At 34.2% G+C, this 16,555-nt stretch overlaps 1 protein-coding gene across 2 annotated transcripts in view; it reads right to left on the reverse strand.

Annotated features, from left to right (window-relative positions):
• Positions 1-16,555, reverse strand: part of AK9 (adenylate kinase 9) — a 209,229-nt gene that overhangs the window by 131,937 nt on the left and 60,737 nt on the right. For both annotated transcript variants that reach the window (XM_037727441.1, XM_017497427.2), the window contains exons 13-15: positions 7,750-7,894; positions 1,703-1,813; positions 1,498-1,611 (exon numbers count right to left, since the gene is read on the reverse strand). In XM_037727441.1, the coding sequence (XP_037583369.1) occupies positions 1,498-1,611; positions 1,703-1,813; positions 7,750-7,894 (370 nt within the window). The remainder of the gene's footprint in view (positions 1-1,497; positions 1,612-1,702; positions 1,814-7,749; positions 7,895-16,555) is intronic.

Here is a 16,555-nt window from a genome sequence, read left to right on the forward strand (position 1 = left end):
AAGTTATATTTATATATGTCCTCTTCTCTATTATTTATATATATAAATGTCTTTCATTTATATAATTATACATAATATTATATATTATAAATCAGACATTTATATAATTATATATAATATTATATATAATCAATCAATCCTCTCAATCAGACATTTGTATATATAATATAATAATAATCCTCTCAGATATTTAATATATATATAAATGCCTGATTGAGAGGGAGACCCATATATATATAAATGTGTGACTGAGAGGAGGACATATATAAATATAAGTGTATATATAAAATTTATATATATCTCTGTAAGTCTGTATATATATAATAAACTTATATTCTGGTTTTCTTCATTCAGTTTTAAACTTATTATAAAATAAGTTACAGTTTTAAGACCTGTAACTTATTTTATAATGTATATGTATTTATATAATATATAAAATATATGTATTTATATGATATACAAAAATATGTATATATACATTATATATAGATAAATGCCTGATTGAGAGGAAGACTTTTTAAGCTAAAAGTGAAGGAAGAAAGCAACAAAGAGAAAATAATGATCTGACTGCAAAAATGTGAAAAAATACCTTTATATCAAAAACAGCAAGCTGACTTAGAAGACAAACCACCCAATTTGTAAAATAGATGAAAAGTAAGACACTAATATGGAAAGTTTATATAGAGACTGTATAATTGATATAACCATTTAGAAAAATCAGCAAAAACCAAAAATAGTCACCTCAAAAAAGAAGAAATATAAATGGTTAACAAATATGAATATAAATTACCTAACTAAAAATTAAAACAACAGAAAATACTGAGGAAACAATAACATATATTTTGTATATTACTGGGGAAACATAATTTGGAACAATTTTATGCAAAGCAATTTTACTCTGTCTATAGCTTCATATTTATTAATTTAGTAATTCCTATAAATCTCCAGGAATTCTAGAGAACTTGTGCAGTAACTTAAAATGAGGATTAAAATATTTCCCAATGAAGTAATATAATTAAATCGTACATTATAAGGAAAAAAACATAAAAACACTTTACATTTAGCTACTCTGTAGTATATTACATATAATTATTATATAATGTTATATAATATAATGCTATATGCTCTTATGGTTCAAGTATGAATAGAAAAATTTTATAAGGATAAATAGCACAATGGGTAAATGATAAAATTTCACAGTTAAAGTTTAAAAAAGAATTTATCATATGATAATGATTGTATCACATTGGAAACATTCAAACATTTTTCTTTGGGCTTTAATTGTATTTGACTTCCCATTTTCTATGTTTTCTTCTTCATTCTAGTAAATTGACTTCTGTTCTATAGTTGTTCAGGTTAAATCCATAAGAAATAATTTAGCTTTTTTCCTCCTGAAGTTTCCAATTTTGGGGGTAATTTTAAGCATAAATATAAACATAATATGAACTAAATGAAAATGAGATCCACAAACATGGCATTAGTAGTTCACTTTGTTACCATCTTTATCAACTTTAGCAGCTTGATCAGAAAGGACATTTTCTGATTTTGTTTTGGCTTCTTCAGTGTCCTCTAAAGAACTGCTTCTCTCCCTTTGGGAGCCTTGAATGTACCCTGCAATGAAAGAATAATATATTTTATCAGCTCATCGATTTATATTAGGAATGATCTGGTCAATAAAATCAGCAATATATTATTTCTTTACCTTCATTAATTGACGAGTCTGTGTCCTCTAAGCTTTTATGTGCATCTGTCGGGAATACTCCAAATTCCATTTGTTCATACTGCCTTTGAAATTCTCTTAAAGTTGTTTCAGCTGAAATACAATAATGGGCAGTGTTAGCAAAAGGTAGTTGGGGATAGGGAGGCAGGTGGAGTGAGCAAAGCCCCTGCTTCAAAGTTAGATACACCTGAGTTTTCAGTTCTGACTTATGAGCTGTAAGGGCTCTGTGGCTTTGGTAAACCACTTGATCTTTTTGTCTCAATTTCTAGGCAAAACGAGGATCTTTAAACCTAAAGCATTGCTGTAAGGATTAAATGAGGTAATAAATATAAACGCTTGGAAAATGCTGGCACACAGGAAGCCTGTTCCATGTCAACTGCCATCCTCTGTATAATCATGTAATTTTTATGTTAAAAAAAACCTCAATATTCTCCACTGACAAATTTTTCTTAAAAATATATTGGGGCAAAATTCAATAGCAAAAAATTCCAATTTAAAAAAATTTAAGTAGAGTTACTCTATTGTCAGATTTAAAATAATTAGTGAATTTGGAAAAGAAAATAAAAAGCCTTTTAAGTTTGCAGCATATGAGAGATAGTGTCTATTTCTACATTCCAGTGGGAGAAGGCAATTTGTGGAAAGTTGTAAAATCCATGATTTAATGTCATAATTTAATGTGAATGAAACATCACAGATCACTGTTCTTCCTCCAGGAGCCTGGCTAACTTCCTGCCTTGGTCCAAGTCTCAGTCAAATGTCCTCTCTTTGGAGATGTCTTCCCTGGGCATCCCAACAATTCAGTATCCCTACTCCAATCACTGTCTGCCCCATTATATGTTATATATATTTTTTCCATCTGTTCCCTTGGCTTTTTGCTTTGTTGTTGTTGTTTTTCACTCTTCTGCCCACTATTAAATTGTGAGCACCACAAGGACAGAGACTTCATGTGTCTTGTTTTTAAACATTAATTTATAAATTATTTTATTCTGCCTTACAATATAAGCAGAAGAAAATCAGGAAACTTGTCAGCAGTGTTTATTGTTGTATTGCTAGTGCCTAGAATCATGTCTAACTCAAGTATTTGTTGAGTGAAGGAATGAATGAATTTTGTCCAGCCTTAAATAGGCTGAATAACAAGACACTTTAGTAGTCTGAGCCAATATTTCTCCAGCTTCAGTTTGTAAGTTGTCTGAGATATTTTATTTTTTTATTTTTAATTTTCATTTTGAAGGTAATATACTAAAAATATAACTTCACTCTGTATCATCTGGATAATTTGAATGGCATGCAATTTCAGTGCTGGTCTTTTTGTTTGTTTGTTTGTTTTTTGTAATCTCTTGGGCACCATGTTGAATTATTTTATTTGTTTATAGGCTAATGAGAAAGAAGAGAGGCAGATTTATTAGGCAAATGCTATGTTCTTATCTAGCAGAAACTCAGCATTGCCATGTAGGGAGAAGTAATTTATTTGCTATTTAAACAGTTTTGAGCATGGAAAATGTGGGGAAGCCTCCCAATTTTTGTAAAAAGTTAAAAAAAAAACTGAAAAAACTTATAGCAAGCTCTGACAAATAGAAAACACCCCCCTACCCCCATTATAAACCAGTCACAATTAAGAATGTAGGGAAAAAGTCCTAAGTAAACAAACAAAAGTTTAAAAAAATATAAGAATAATGAAACTGGGCAGAGTTGCTCATGCCTGTAATCCCAGCACTTTGGGAGGCCAAAGCAGGAGGATCATTGAGGCCAGCAGTTAGAGACCAGCCTGGACATCATACTGAGACCCCTGTCTGTGTCAGAAAAAAAAAAAAAATCATCGTGATGAGATAAGGTTTATTTCAGAAATACAAGAATTGTTTAATATTGGAAAATACATTAGTATAACTGATCAAGTCACTAAGTCAAAGAATTAAAAACTTAATGATTATCTTGAAAGATGCTGGCAATACATTTGGTAATTTTCATTTTTTCTTTTAATTTTATTATATTATTATTTTTTGAGATAAGGTCTTTCCCTGTTGCTCAGGCTGGAGTGTGGTGATGCGATCATGGCTCACTGCAGCTTCAACCTCCTGGGCTCAAGTGATCTTCCCACCTCAGCCTCCTGAATAGCTGAGTCTACAGGTGTGAACCGCCACACCCAACTAAATATATATATATTTTTTTTTTGGGTGGAAATAGTGTCTCCCTTTGTTGCCCAGGCTGGTCTTTAACTCCGGGCCTCAAGCGATCTTCCTACTTTGGCCTCCCAAAGCGTTGAGATTACAGGTATGGGCCATTGAGCTTGACTGTATTTGGTAATTTTCTTTTTTTTTTTTTTTAATTACACTTTATGTTCTGGGGTACACATGCTGATGGTTCAGGTTTGTTACATAGGTATACACGTGCCATGGTGGTAGTTTGCTGCATCCATCACCCCATCATCTATATTAGGTATTTCTCCTAATGCTATTCCTCCCCAATCCCCCCCCCGCTATTCCTCCCTAGCCCCCCAACCCCAAGGCCCCGGTTTGTGATGCTCCGCTCCCTGTGTCCTTGTGTTCTCATTGTTCAACTCTCACTTATGAGTGAGAACATGCAGGGTTTGGTTTTCTGTTCTTATGTCAGTTTGCTGAGAATGATGGTTTTCGGTTTCATCCATGTCCCTGCAAAGGACATGAACTCATCCTATTTTATGGCTGCGTAGTATTCCATGGTGTATATGTGCCACATTTTCTTTATCCAGTCTATCATTGATGGGCATTTGGGTTGGTTCCAAGTCTTTGCTATTGTGAACAGTGCTGCAATAAACATACGTGTGCATGTGTCTTTATAACCGAATGATTTATAATTCTTTGGGTATATACCCAGTAATGGGATTGCTGGGTCAAATGGTATTTCTATTTCTACATGCTTGAGGAATTGCCACACTGTCTTCCACAATGGCCTAATTAATTTATACTCCCACCAACAGTGTATAAGTGTTCCTTTTCCTCCACATCCTCTTAAGCATCTGTTGTATCCTGATTTTTTAATCATCTCCATTCTAACTGGTGTGAGATGGGATCTCAGTGTGGTTTTGATTTGTATTTCTCTAATGACCAGTGATGATGAGCTTTTTTTCATATGTTTGTTGGTTGCATAAATGTCTTCTTTTGAAAAATGTCTGTTCATATCCTTTGTCCACTTTTTGATGGGGTTGTCGGTTTTTTCCTTGTAAATTTGTTTAAGTTCTTTGTAGATTCTGGATATTAGCCCTTTGTCAGTTGGGTAGATTGCAAAAATTTTCTCCCATTCTGTAGATTGCCAGTTCACTCTAATGATATATATATATATTTTTTTTGCTGTGCAGAAGCTCTTAAGTTTAATTAGATCCCATTTGTCAATTTTGGCTTTTGTTGCCATGGCTTTTGGTGTTTTAGTCATGAAGTCCTTGCCCATGCCTATGTCCTGAATGGTATTGCTTAAGTTTTTTTCTACAGTTTTTATGATGTTAGGCCTAATGTTTAAATCTTTAATCCATCTAGAGTTAATTTTTGTTTTTTGTATAAGGTGTAAGAATGGGATCCAGATTCGGCTTTCTGCATATGGCTAGCCAGTTTTCCCAATACCATTTATTAAATAGGGAATCTGGATTTGGTAATTTTCAATACCCATTCCAGATAAAAATACTTAATAACCTCATGGAAATACATTGACAAGAACCTCTTTAAAGATGCTCAGTATCACTACCACTATTTGACATTCTAGAATTGCTTACCTACATAATTAGCCAAGAAAGGAAATGAATATAAGTATTGAAAAAAGAGGGATTTAAACTATCCTTATTTCAAATTATATGGTTAGCTCTCTGGAAAATCCAAGAGAATCAACTGAAAGTCCATCAGAACTAGGAAGTAAGCTTAATAAAGTGGATAGTTCTAAATAAATATATGAAAATCAAATAGTTTTCCAAAATACTGTTAATAACTACTTAGAAAATATTATTAAAAAGATCTCATTCAGTAGTAATAAAATGACAAAATATCTGAAAATAAGCTTATTAAGAAAAATGTGGACAATACATGAAGAAAGCTACAAAATATTATGGAATGACAAAATGTGACTAAAAAATGGAGATTACATATGTCTGCATGAGAAGATTTAATAGTAAATATGAGAATTCTTACCAAATTATTGTATAATATTAATACAATCTTCCCATTTGGGATTTGTTGTAGACCTTGACAAAATTCTACAAGCATCTAACATTTAGTACAGTTCCTGGCAAACAATAAGCACCCATTTCGTGGAACAAACAAAGAAATAACCAGAAAAAAAATTTAAAACAAAATGTGTTGAGGGAGGGTTTATATTATCACAAGATTCAAAATGCATCAGAAAGCTTTGATAATTACATTTTGTATTAAAGGTTGTACTATAAATATCAATAGAACAGAAATTTTAGAAGTTTATACATATACACACAAACAATATTAGGATAAAATTGGCATTTCAAACCTCCAATAAAATTATGGATAATTTAGTAATTGTTATTTGTAACACTGGCTCACCATTTGAGAAAAATAATTAGAGAGATATCTAATACAAAAGTTATTGCAATAATTACATCTTAATTAGAAAGAAGCTTTGTTTTAAAATGAGTGAATGTAATTTTGTATATACTATAGGATCACAATTAATATTACAAACACGAATAGGAGAAAAGAGAGGAGTTAAGAACAAGAATGTTCTTGTTTTAAGTATGAGAGAGTTTTCCTTCTATCTGCTTTTTCTGATTTTCTGTGTTCAATTGAGAGACACAGGAAAGGAGAGCACATTGATTCGAATCACAATCACTTGCTGGCTGTCAGCTGTTACATAATCCCTCTGATACACTAGAATCAGCCATAAGAACATCTTCACACACTAGAATCGACCACAAGAACATCTACCAGGCCTGTCATGAGGATTAAATAAAATAATATATGCAGTGCAGTTAGCACAGCTCCAGCCTGTAGTAAATGCACGATGAATATTAGCTATTATTACTTTTGTCATCAGAAAAACATAATTAGGAAAAGAATATTTGGAATGGAGACACTGATGGCCACATAGTGCACTGCTATAGCTTCTGGGAATCTGAACTGTGGTGACTGAATCTAGCTTTTGCTGAAGCTAATCCCAGATTTTGGATTTAGATCTTTGAAAGTGAGGAAGATCCCATGTAGTACATAGGAAATGCTGCATTAAGGGCATTCCATTAAGAGGAGAGGTTTAGATTAAGCTACTTTCATGTGTTCTAATATGATTAGTTACAAGGCTGTCAACTAGAGATACAGTCTACAAAAACCAGTCAATGAATGTCAAAAGTGGTCATGAAACGAGAATTCTCATTTTTTTTTGAAGAAAAACAGAAAGAAAAAAAAAACTTTGTGTCTATTCTGAAATAAACATGATCAACAGTCCGTGAGACACAGGAAGAGGCAGAATGGTCAGGAAAAAGACCACCAGGACTTTGGAAATGAGGGCTCAAGTCTCAACTCTGCCACCTGCTGGGTGATTTTCAGGGAGCCATTCAACCTCCATGAACCTTAGTTCCCTCAACTATAAAATTGGAGGAGAATGGTGTTAAGTGATCACTAAGGCTTCTTCCAGTTTCATTGCATTAAACTAATATTTCCCAAATAGAAAAATTTAGTTACACTCAGGGCTGACATATAAATCTAAAACAAAAACAAGCTCCATAAGAGTCAGGAGGATTCTTGTTTTAATGACTGGTGAAGATAAAGGTGTAAATCCTGATCAAACAATCAGCCCAGTAAGGTAGACCCATTGGAGAAAAAATCCAAATTTAGAGGTTCCCTCTGATTCATTTCGTTAGAGGTCTAGAATTGAATTTTTTTTTCTCTGCTTATGAATTGGTTTATGTATATCCATTCCTTCAACCATTTATTAAGAGTCTATAATGCGTAAAGTGGCAAGATGAGCTAAACAAAGTCCTTGCTTTCAAGTAGCCAGGCTTAATTTTTACCTAAACTTAAAACATACATTTTAAAAAGATGTTTCACCTTGTTTTTTAGCTTGCAGTTCCGTGAGAAGCTTTTCTTTCACAACTTTAATTGCTGCTACAGTGGCCTCAGCTATAGTATTTTCTACTAATCTTTCACGGGCTTTATCAAAACGTGGCTGAACAAGTTGGGCATAGTCGACTACCTGCAAAGAACATTTCAGAAAATCAACATGAGGAGGAGTTATGTGTCTTTAAGTTTAATTAATATTTCCAGATCCCTATACTCCCATTCTGCTTTGCTTTTAGTAGGCTTACACTGTTTTATTCCATGCCAGTAAATCTTCATCCACATCATCAGTTTTTAGTATGTGCATATTATTGCATCAGATGAATATATTACAACTTATTTAACTAAAATATCAACACATATATATGGTATACTACATATACATATATTATATACTATATACTATTCACACATATACATATACAAATATATACATACACCTACATGTATATACTTGCTGGTAAGAGCATAACCATTAGGCATAGCAACTGGAAATACATATTCAAGCCTAAAATCCATGCATTTCCTTTGAACTATCAATTCTATTTATGGATTTTTCTAAAGAAACTGTCAAAGATATGTTCATAATTTTGTTCATCATAGCTTAGTTTATAGTAGCAAAAATGTATATACAAAAATATAGATAATATATGTGTATGATATATTATCTATATTTATACATTATATATAATATACATATTACATTATATGTTATATACATATACATTCCTATAAGGAAAAGAATCAGGAGTCTCCTTATATACATATACATGCATATACATATATGCATATACTATATTTATATATGTATCATATATTATATAAAGATATATAATATATATTCTATATAATAATATAGTATACTATAGTATATTATACATAGTTAATACATATTAATATATAATATATCAATATTACTATTAATATATATTAGTATAGTGCTGTATTAATATTATATTATTATATATAAATCTAATATATTAATATTAAATTGAATATATTAATATATAATATACCATATGCATGGTATACTATATATAATATGTATATAATATATAATGTGTATTATAGGCATGTATATGTATATAGTATATATGATAATATGTATAAAATGTAGATAATATATAATATGTGTATAATAATATATAGATTACATATTATCTGTATTTTGGTATATACATTTTTGCTAGTATAAGCTTGGCTACTACGAACACAATTATCTACATATCTTTGATAGTTTCTTTAGAAAAATAAAACAGAATTGGCAGGTCAAAGGATATGCATGAACTTTAGGTTTGCATATGTATTTCAACTGCTATGCCTAATGGTTATACTCTTACTAGCAGTCTATGAGAATGTACCTCTCCCATCCTAGGTACACATCAAAATTTGGTTTTAATTGTTATGACAAGCCTCTGTTTTTTGGCATCTCTCTATCAGGGAGATGGTATCCTTTTGCTAATGTTTAATGGCTATTTGTATCTATTATTCTGTGAACTGCTTGTTTGGTTTTTTTCTCCTATTGGGGCTTTATCAGCATATTGATTCATCTTTTTATACTGTAAAATGATAATTCCTTTATCTGACACATATTGTGATGGGTTTAAAATAAGTCCACAAATCCCTTGACATGCCTCCCTTCAGAAGGTGGAGCCTAATTCTCCTCTTTAGTGTTACTAGATCTTAGTAGTGACTTGCTTTAAATAGAGTGATAGTGGATGACTTTTGAGACTAAATCATGAAAGACATTAGAGCTTTCTCCTTGTTTTACTCTCTCTGAGGGTAGTCAGTTGCTATGTCATGAGGACACATAAGCAGTCCTATGGAGAGATCTACATAGAAAGGAACTGAGGTCTCATTCATGTGACTGAGCCATATTCCAGCCCCAGCCTACTGTCAGATGAGTGCAGCCCCAGATGACATCTTACCTGTAACCTCAAGAAAGAACCTTGAACAGAATCACATTGCTAAGCCATTCCTGAATTCCTGACTCAGAGAAACTTGCAAGATAATAAATCCTTATTGTTGTTTCAAGCTGATAGGGTAATTTTTTATGTAGTAACAGATGATAGACACACACATGAAAAATATATACTCAATATTTTTCTTGTATGCTGTCAAAAGTTTTACTTTTCCTTCTAATTTTTTTCCTTTTTTCCTTCTAATTTACACTTTAAGTAATACAAAATTACCTGGATATGACTTTTTATTCCCCAAATGATGAACTAGCTAGGAGCTAGGAATCTTAGGTAAACACACACACACACACACACACACACACACACACACACACATTTCTTCTCCCACATCCCTCCATAAGCCTCTAAGAATTAGATAATACCTTTAAAAATGTGTTATTTATGTTATTTTGCTTATAGAACAATTATTCACAGTTATGTAGAATACAGTCATAGTTCTGTTCTTGCAGTAGTTTTTTTTTTTTTTTTGGGGATTGCTTAGTTTTCCATATACCTATCAATAATGAATTCCCAAACTCTTCTTCACAACTATAAATTTCTGCTTGAAAATACATCAGGTAATCATCTTTCTGGAGCTATCTCTTCTGGAGCCATCTGGACTCCTACCCCAAACTGGATCGGTTATTTTCTAGGCTTCTAGGCCTGCAGAACAACTGACCTAATGGGCTCTCCCTCCCCAACCATCTTGGGATTCCCTTTCCCTCTTTCTTGTCAGGGGTGCATGGATGCTTTTTTTTTTTAAAAAAATATACACTTTATTGCTTTTTAGGTTTTGGGGTACATGTGAAGAACATGCAAGATTGTTACATAGGTACATACATGGCAACGTGGTTTGCTGCCTTTCTCCCCATCACCTGTATCTGACATTTCTCCCCATGTTACCCCTCCCCAAATCCCTACCCCCCACTATCCCTCCCCTAGTTCCCCACAACAGACCCCAGTGTGTGATGCTCCCCTCCCTGTGTCCACATGTTCTCATTGCTCAACCTGCCTATGAGTGAGAACATGTGGTTGATTTTCTGTTCTTGCATCAATTTGCTGAGAATGATGCTTTCCAGGTTCATCCATGTCCCTACAAAAGACACGAACTCATCGTTTTTTTATGGCTGCATAGTATTCCATGGTGTATATGTGCCACATTTTCCCTGTCTGGTCTATCATTGATGGGCATTTGGGCTGGTTCCAAGTCTTTGCTATTGTAAACAGTGCTGCAATGAACATTTGTGTGCATGTGTTTTTCTTTCAGATCCCATGTCTCCATCTTGGTTTAGGTTCCCATTCTGATAGACTATATCCTCTAGTAGCTTCTGACAAAGAACAGATGAGAGGTAATTTTTTGCATGTATGACTGAAAATGCCCTCATTCTATCATTAGACTTTATTGGCCTGAATAAAAATCTTAGGCTGTCAGCCACTCCCCCCAAAAATTGTTTTCTGGCTTCCAGAGTTGTGGGTTGAGAAGTTTCATGCTATTGGAATTCCCAGTCCTTTCCATGGGACCTAGTTTTCCTCTCCAGAGCATTCTAGGCTCATTTTTACAGAAGCCTCTGGATCTTTGCCCCCATTGCTTCATAATTTCAAAGTGATGTGCCTTCATGTGGGTCTTTCTCCATCCATTGTTCTGGGCATTTGCTACCTCATTTCTATCTGGAAGCATGTCCTTCAATCTGAGAAATTTTCTGCAGTTATTTCTTTGGCACTATTCTTTTCTCTGGTAGCTCCTACAAGAATTCCTATATGGATAATGAACACCCTAGGCTGACCTTATAGTTTATTTAATTTTGTATTCTTTTTCCATTTATTTGTCAGTTTATACTAATTTCTAGAAGGTAACTTTAATTTCTATCTTTTGAGGGACGGTGGGGGGTGGGGAGCTGGGGAGAGATAGCAAGGGGAGAGATGCCAGATGTAGGTGATGGGGAGGAAGGCAGCAAATCACACTGCCACGTGTGTACCTATGCAACAATCTTGCATGTTCTTCACATGTACCCCAAAACCTAAAATGCAATAAAATAAATAAATAGGGAAAAAATACCTTCCAACAACAACAACAAAAAAGAAGTTTTCATTTGTGTTATATTTTCTTTTTTCTTTCATCTTGCACATATTTTAATTTCAAAGGACCCATTTTTCCCCAAATGCTCCCTTTTCTGTTTCTAGCATCCTGTTTCAGTTTCTAGATTCAATAATTACTCTTATTTTCCAGAGTATATTAATAATTGGAAGCTTCATTTGCATGAGTATTGTTTGTTTAGTGCTTAGGTGATTTGGCTTGGGAATTGTATTGTGAAACTCTTAGCCATCAGAAGGCCAGAAAGTGACCTTTATCTGAAACTCATTTTTCAAGGACATTTTCACTTGGTATATACTTCTAGGATAGCCTTTTTTTCTTTTAATTGTTTGAAGCTCTTGTTTGATTGTTTTGTGATTGCCATTGCTTCTGATGACAAGTTGGCAATCATTTGTATCAATCTTTTCTTCTATTTAATATATCAATTTTTCTGTGGCTGCTTTAGGGCAGGGGTCCCCCACCCTCAGACCACTGCAGGAGGTGAGCAGTTGACAAGCATTACTGCCTGCTGAGCTTTGCTTCTTGTCAGATCAATGGCAGCATTAGATTCTCATAGGAGCATGAACCCTATTGTGAACTGCACATGTGGGGGATCTAGTTTGTGTGCTCCTTATGAGAATCTAATGCGTGAGGATCTGAAGTGGAACAGTTTCATCCTGAAACCATCCTCCACCCCAGCAACCCAGTCTGTGGAAAAACTGGGTTGCTGGGGTGGAAGATGAAACCATGAAACCAGTTCATGGTGCCAAAAAGGTTGGGGACTGCCACTTTAGGGGTTTTCAGCATTAAATATGATGTGTGTAGGTGTGGTTTTCCTTGTATTTATCCTGCTTGGGGCTTACTGAGCTTCTTGGAGCTATAAGTCAATCTAAATTTTTTGGCTTTTGCTAGGTTTCTTAATTTAAGTAATGTTGGCAATCATATCTTCAAGTATATTTTTTCTGTCCTATGTTCACTATCATCCTCTTCTGGGACTCCACTGACTCACATTAGTCCGTTTGATTTATCCCACAGGTCCCTGAAGCTCTGCTCATTTCTTCAATATTTTTTTCTCTTTCTGTTCTTCAGACTGGAAATGTTTTATTGATCTGTTTCCAATTTCTTACACAAATTCCAATCTGCTGTCAAGCTAATTCAGTAAAATGTTCAGTTTTGTTTTTGTATTTTTAGTGCAGGATTTCCATTTGGTTCTGTTTTAAGTAGTTTTAAAATTTATCTTATGAGATTTTCTATTCTCTTATAAAGACCATAAGCATATTTATAATAGCCACTTTAAAGGTTTTATCTGCCAAATCCAACCCAGTCCATTTCAGGGCTAGTTTCTATTGTCTCCTTTTTTCTTGATATGGGTAACATTTTCCCGTTTCTTTGTATGTCTTGTAATGTTCCATTACATGTTGGACATGATACATTATTAGGGACTTTGAATTCTATTATCTTCTTCTGAAGACTGTCAGTGTTGACTTTTGTTCTACCCGGCAGTTCAATTACAGGCATGTGTTGCTTAACAATGGGGATACATTCTGAGAAATGTGTCATAAGGTGATTTTGTTGTTGTGCAAACAGCATTGAGTGTACTTACACAAGCTTAGATGGTACAGCTTACTACACACCTAGGCTATATGGCATAGCCTATTGCTCCTAGGCTATAAATCCGTACAGCATGTTGCTGTACTGAATTTTGCAAGCAACTCTAATACAGTGTTAAGGATTTGTATGTCTAAACATATCTAAATATAGAAAAGTTACTGTACAAATATGGCATAAAATTTTTTTAAATGCTACACCTGTATAGGGAATTTACCATGAATGAAACTTGCAAGACTAGAAGTTGATCTGGGTGAGACAGTGAGTGTTCAGTGAATAAGAAGGCCTAGGATATTACTGTATACTACTGTAGACTTTATAAGCAATGTATAGTTAGGCTACACTAAATTTATTTTTTTTCTTTGTTCAATAATAAATTAACCTTGTCTTATTATACTTCTTTTACTTTATAAACTTAAAAACTTTTTTTAACTTTTTGACTCTTTTGTAACAATGCTTAGCTTAAAACACAAACTCATTGTACAGATATACAAAATAGGTTCTTTGTATCTTTTTATTATTATTATTATACTTTAAGTTCTGGGGTACATGTGCAGAATGTGCAGGTTTTTACATAGGTATACACGTGCCATGGTGATTTGCTGCATTCATTACCCCGTCATCTACATTATGTATTTCTCCTAATGCTATCCCTTCCTTATCCCCCAACCCCTGATTTCCCTCCCCTAGACCCCCACCCCCTGACAGGCCCTGGTGTGTGATGTTCCCCTCCCTGTGTCCCTGTGTTTTCATTATTCAACACCCACTTTTGAGTGAGAACATGTGGTGTTTGGTTTTCTCTTCTTGTGTTACTTTGCTGATAATGTGGTTTCCAGATTTACCCATGTCCCTGCAAAGGACATGAACTCATGCTTTTTTATGGCTGCATAGTATTCCATGGTGTATATGTGCCATATATATATATATATATATATATATATATATATATATATTGAGACAGAGTTTCACACTGTCACCCAGGCTGTAGTGCAGTGGCACAATCTCGGCTCACTGCAAACTCTGCCTCCTGGGTTCAAGCAATTCTCCTGCCTCAGGCTCCTTTGTAGCTGGGACTACAGGCATGCACCACCACATCCAGCATTTTTTTTTTTTTTGTATTTTTACTAGAGATGGGGTTTCACCATGTTGGACAGGATGGTCTCGATCTCCTGACCTTGTGATCCGCCCACCGCAGCCTCCCAAAGTGCTGGGATTACAGGTGTGGGCCACCGCACCCGGCCTTCTTTATCCAGTCTATCATTGATGGTCATTTGGGTTGGTTCCAAGTCTTTGCTATTGTGACCAGTGCCGCAATAAAAATACATGTGCATGTGTCTTTATAATAGAACGATTTACAATCCTTTGAGTATACACCCAGTAATGGGATTGCTGAGTCAAATGGCATTTTTGGTGCTAGATCCTTGAGGAATCACCACACTGTCTTCCACAATGGTTGAATTAATTTACACTCCCACCAACAGTGTAAAAGCATTCCTATTTCTCCACATCCTCTCCAGCATCTGTTGTATCCTGATTTTTTAATGATTACCATTCTAACTGGCGTGAGATAGTATATCAATGTGGTTTTGATTTTCATTTCTTTAATGACCAGTGATGATGAGCTTTTTTTCATACATTTGTTGGCTGCATAAATGTCTTCTTTTGAGAAGTGTCTGTTCATATCCTTTGCTCACATTTTAATGGGGTTGTTGGTTTTTTTTCTTGTAAATTTGTTTAAGTTCTCCATAGATTCTGGATATTAGCTATTTGTCGGACAGATTGCAAAAATTTTTCCCATTCTGTTGGTTGCTGGTTCACTCTACTGATAGTTTCTTTTGCTGTGCAGAAGCTCTTAACTTTAATTAAATCCCATTTGTCAATTTTGGCTTTTGTTGCCATTGCTTTTGGTGTTTTAGTCATGAAGTCCTTGCCCATGCCTGTGTCCTCAATGATATTGCCTAGGTTTTCTTCTAGGGTTTTTATGGTGTTAGGTCTTATGAGTAAATCTTTAGTCTATCTGGAGTTAGTTTTTGTATAAGGTACAAGGAAGGAATTCAGTTTCAGCTTTCTGCATATGGCTAGCGAGTTTTTCCAACACCATTTATTAAATAGGGAATCCTTTCCCCATTGCTGGTTTTTGTCAGATTTGTCAAAGGTCAGATGGTTGTAGATGTGTGTCAATAATTCTGAGGCCTCTGTTCTGTTCCATTGGTCTATATCTCTGTTTTGGTACCAGTACCATGCTGTTTTGATTACGTAGCCTTGTAGTACAGTTTGAAGTCAGGAAGCGTGATGCCTCCAGAATTTTTTTTTTTTTTTGCTTGGGATTGTCTTGGCTATGTAGGCTCTTTTTTTGGTTCCATATGAAATTTAAGGTGGTTTTTTTTTTCCAATTTTGTGAAGAAAGTCAATGGTAGCTTGATGGGGATAGCATTGAATATATAAATTACTTTGGGCGTTATGGCCATTTTCACAATACTGATTCTTCCCAACCATGAGCATGGAATGTTTTTCCATCTGTTTGTGTCTTCTCTTATTTCTTTACTCTATAAGCTTTTTTCTATTTTTAAGCTTTTTTGGTAAAAACAAAGACACAAACACATACATTAGCCTAGCCCTACACAGGGTCATGATTTTCAATATCACTGTCTTCCTCCTCTACATCTTGTACCACTGGAAGGTCTTCAGAGACAATAACATACATGGAGTGTTGTCTCCCATGACAACAATGCCTTCTGGAATATCTCCTGAAGGACCTGCTTGAGATTGTTTTACTGTTAACTTTTTCTATAAGTAGAAGAATACATTCTAAAATAATGATTAAAAGTATAGTATAGTAAATACATAAACCAGCAACCTCATTGTTAATTATCTTCATCAAGTATTACATAACTGTACATAATTGTATGTGCTATGCCTTTATACATCTGGCAGCACAGTAGGTTTGTTTATAGCAGTACCACAAACACATGAGTAACTTGTGCTATGATGTTACAATGGCTACGACTTCACTAGGCAATGAGAATGTTTCAACTCCATTATAATCTTATGGGACCACTGTTGTATATGCAGTCTGTCGTTGATGCAGCACATGACTGTATTGGTTTACCATACTGAACTTCTGTTTTTTTTTTTTTTTTTTTTTTTTTTTTTTTTTTTT

This window comes from Cebus imitator, unplaced genomic scaffold (assembly GCF_001604975.1).
Source record: "Cebus imitator isolate Cc_AM_T3 unplaced genomic scaffold, Cebus_imitator-1.0 Scaffold231, whole genome shotgun sequence".
NCBI lineage: Eukaryota > Metazoa > Chordata > Mammalia > Primates > Cebidae > Cebus > Cebus imitator.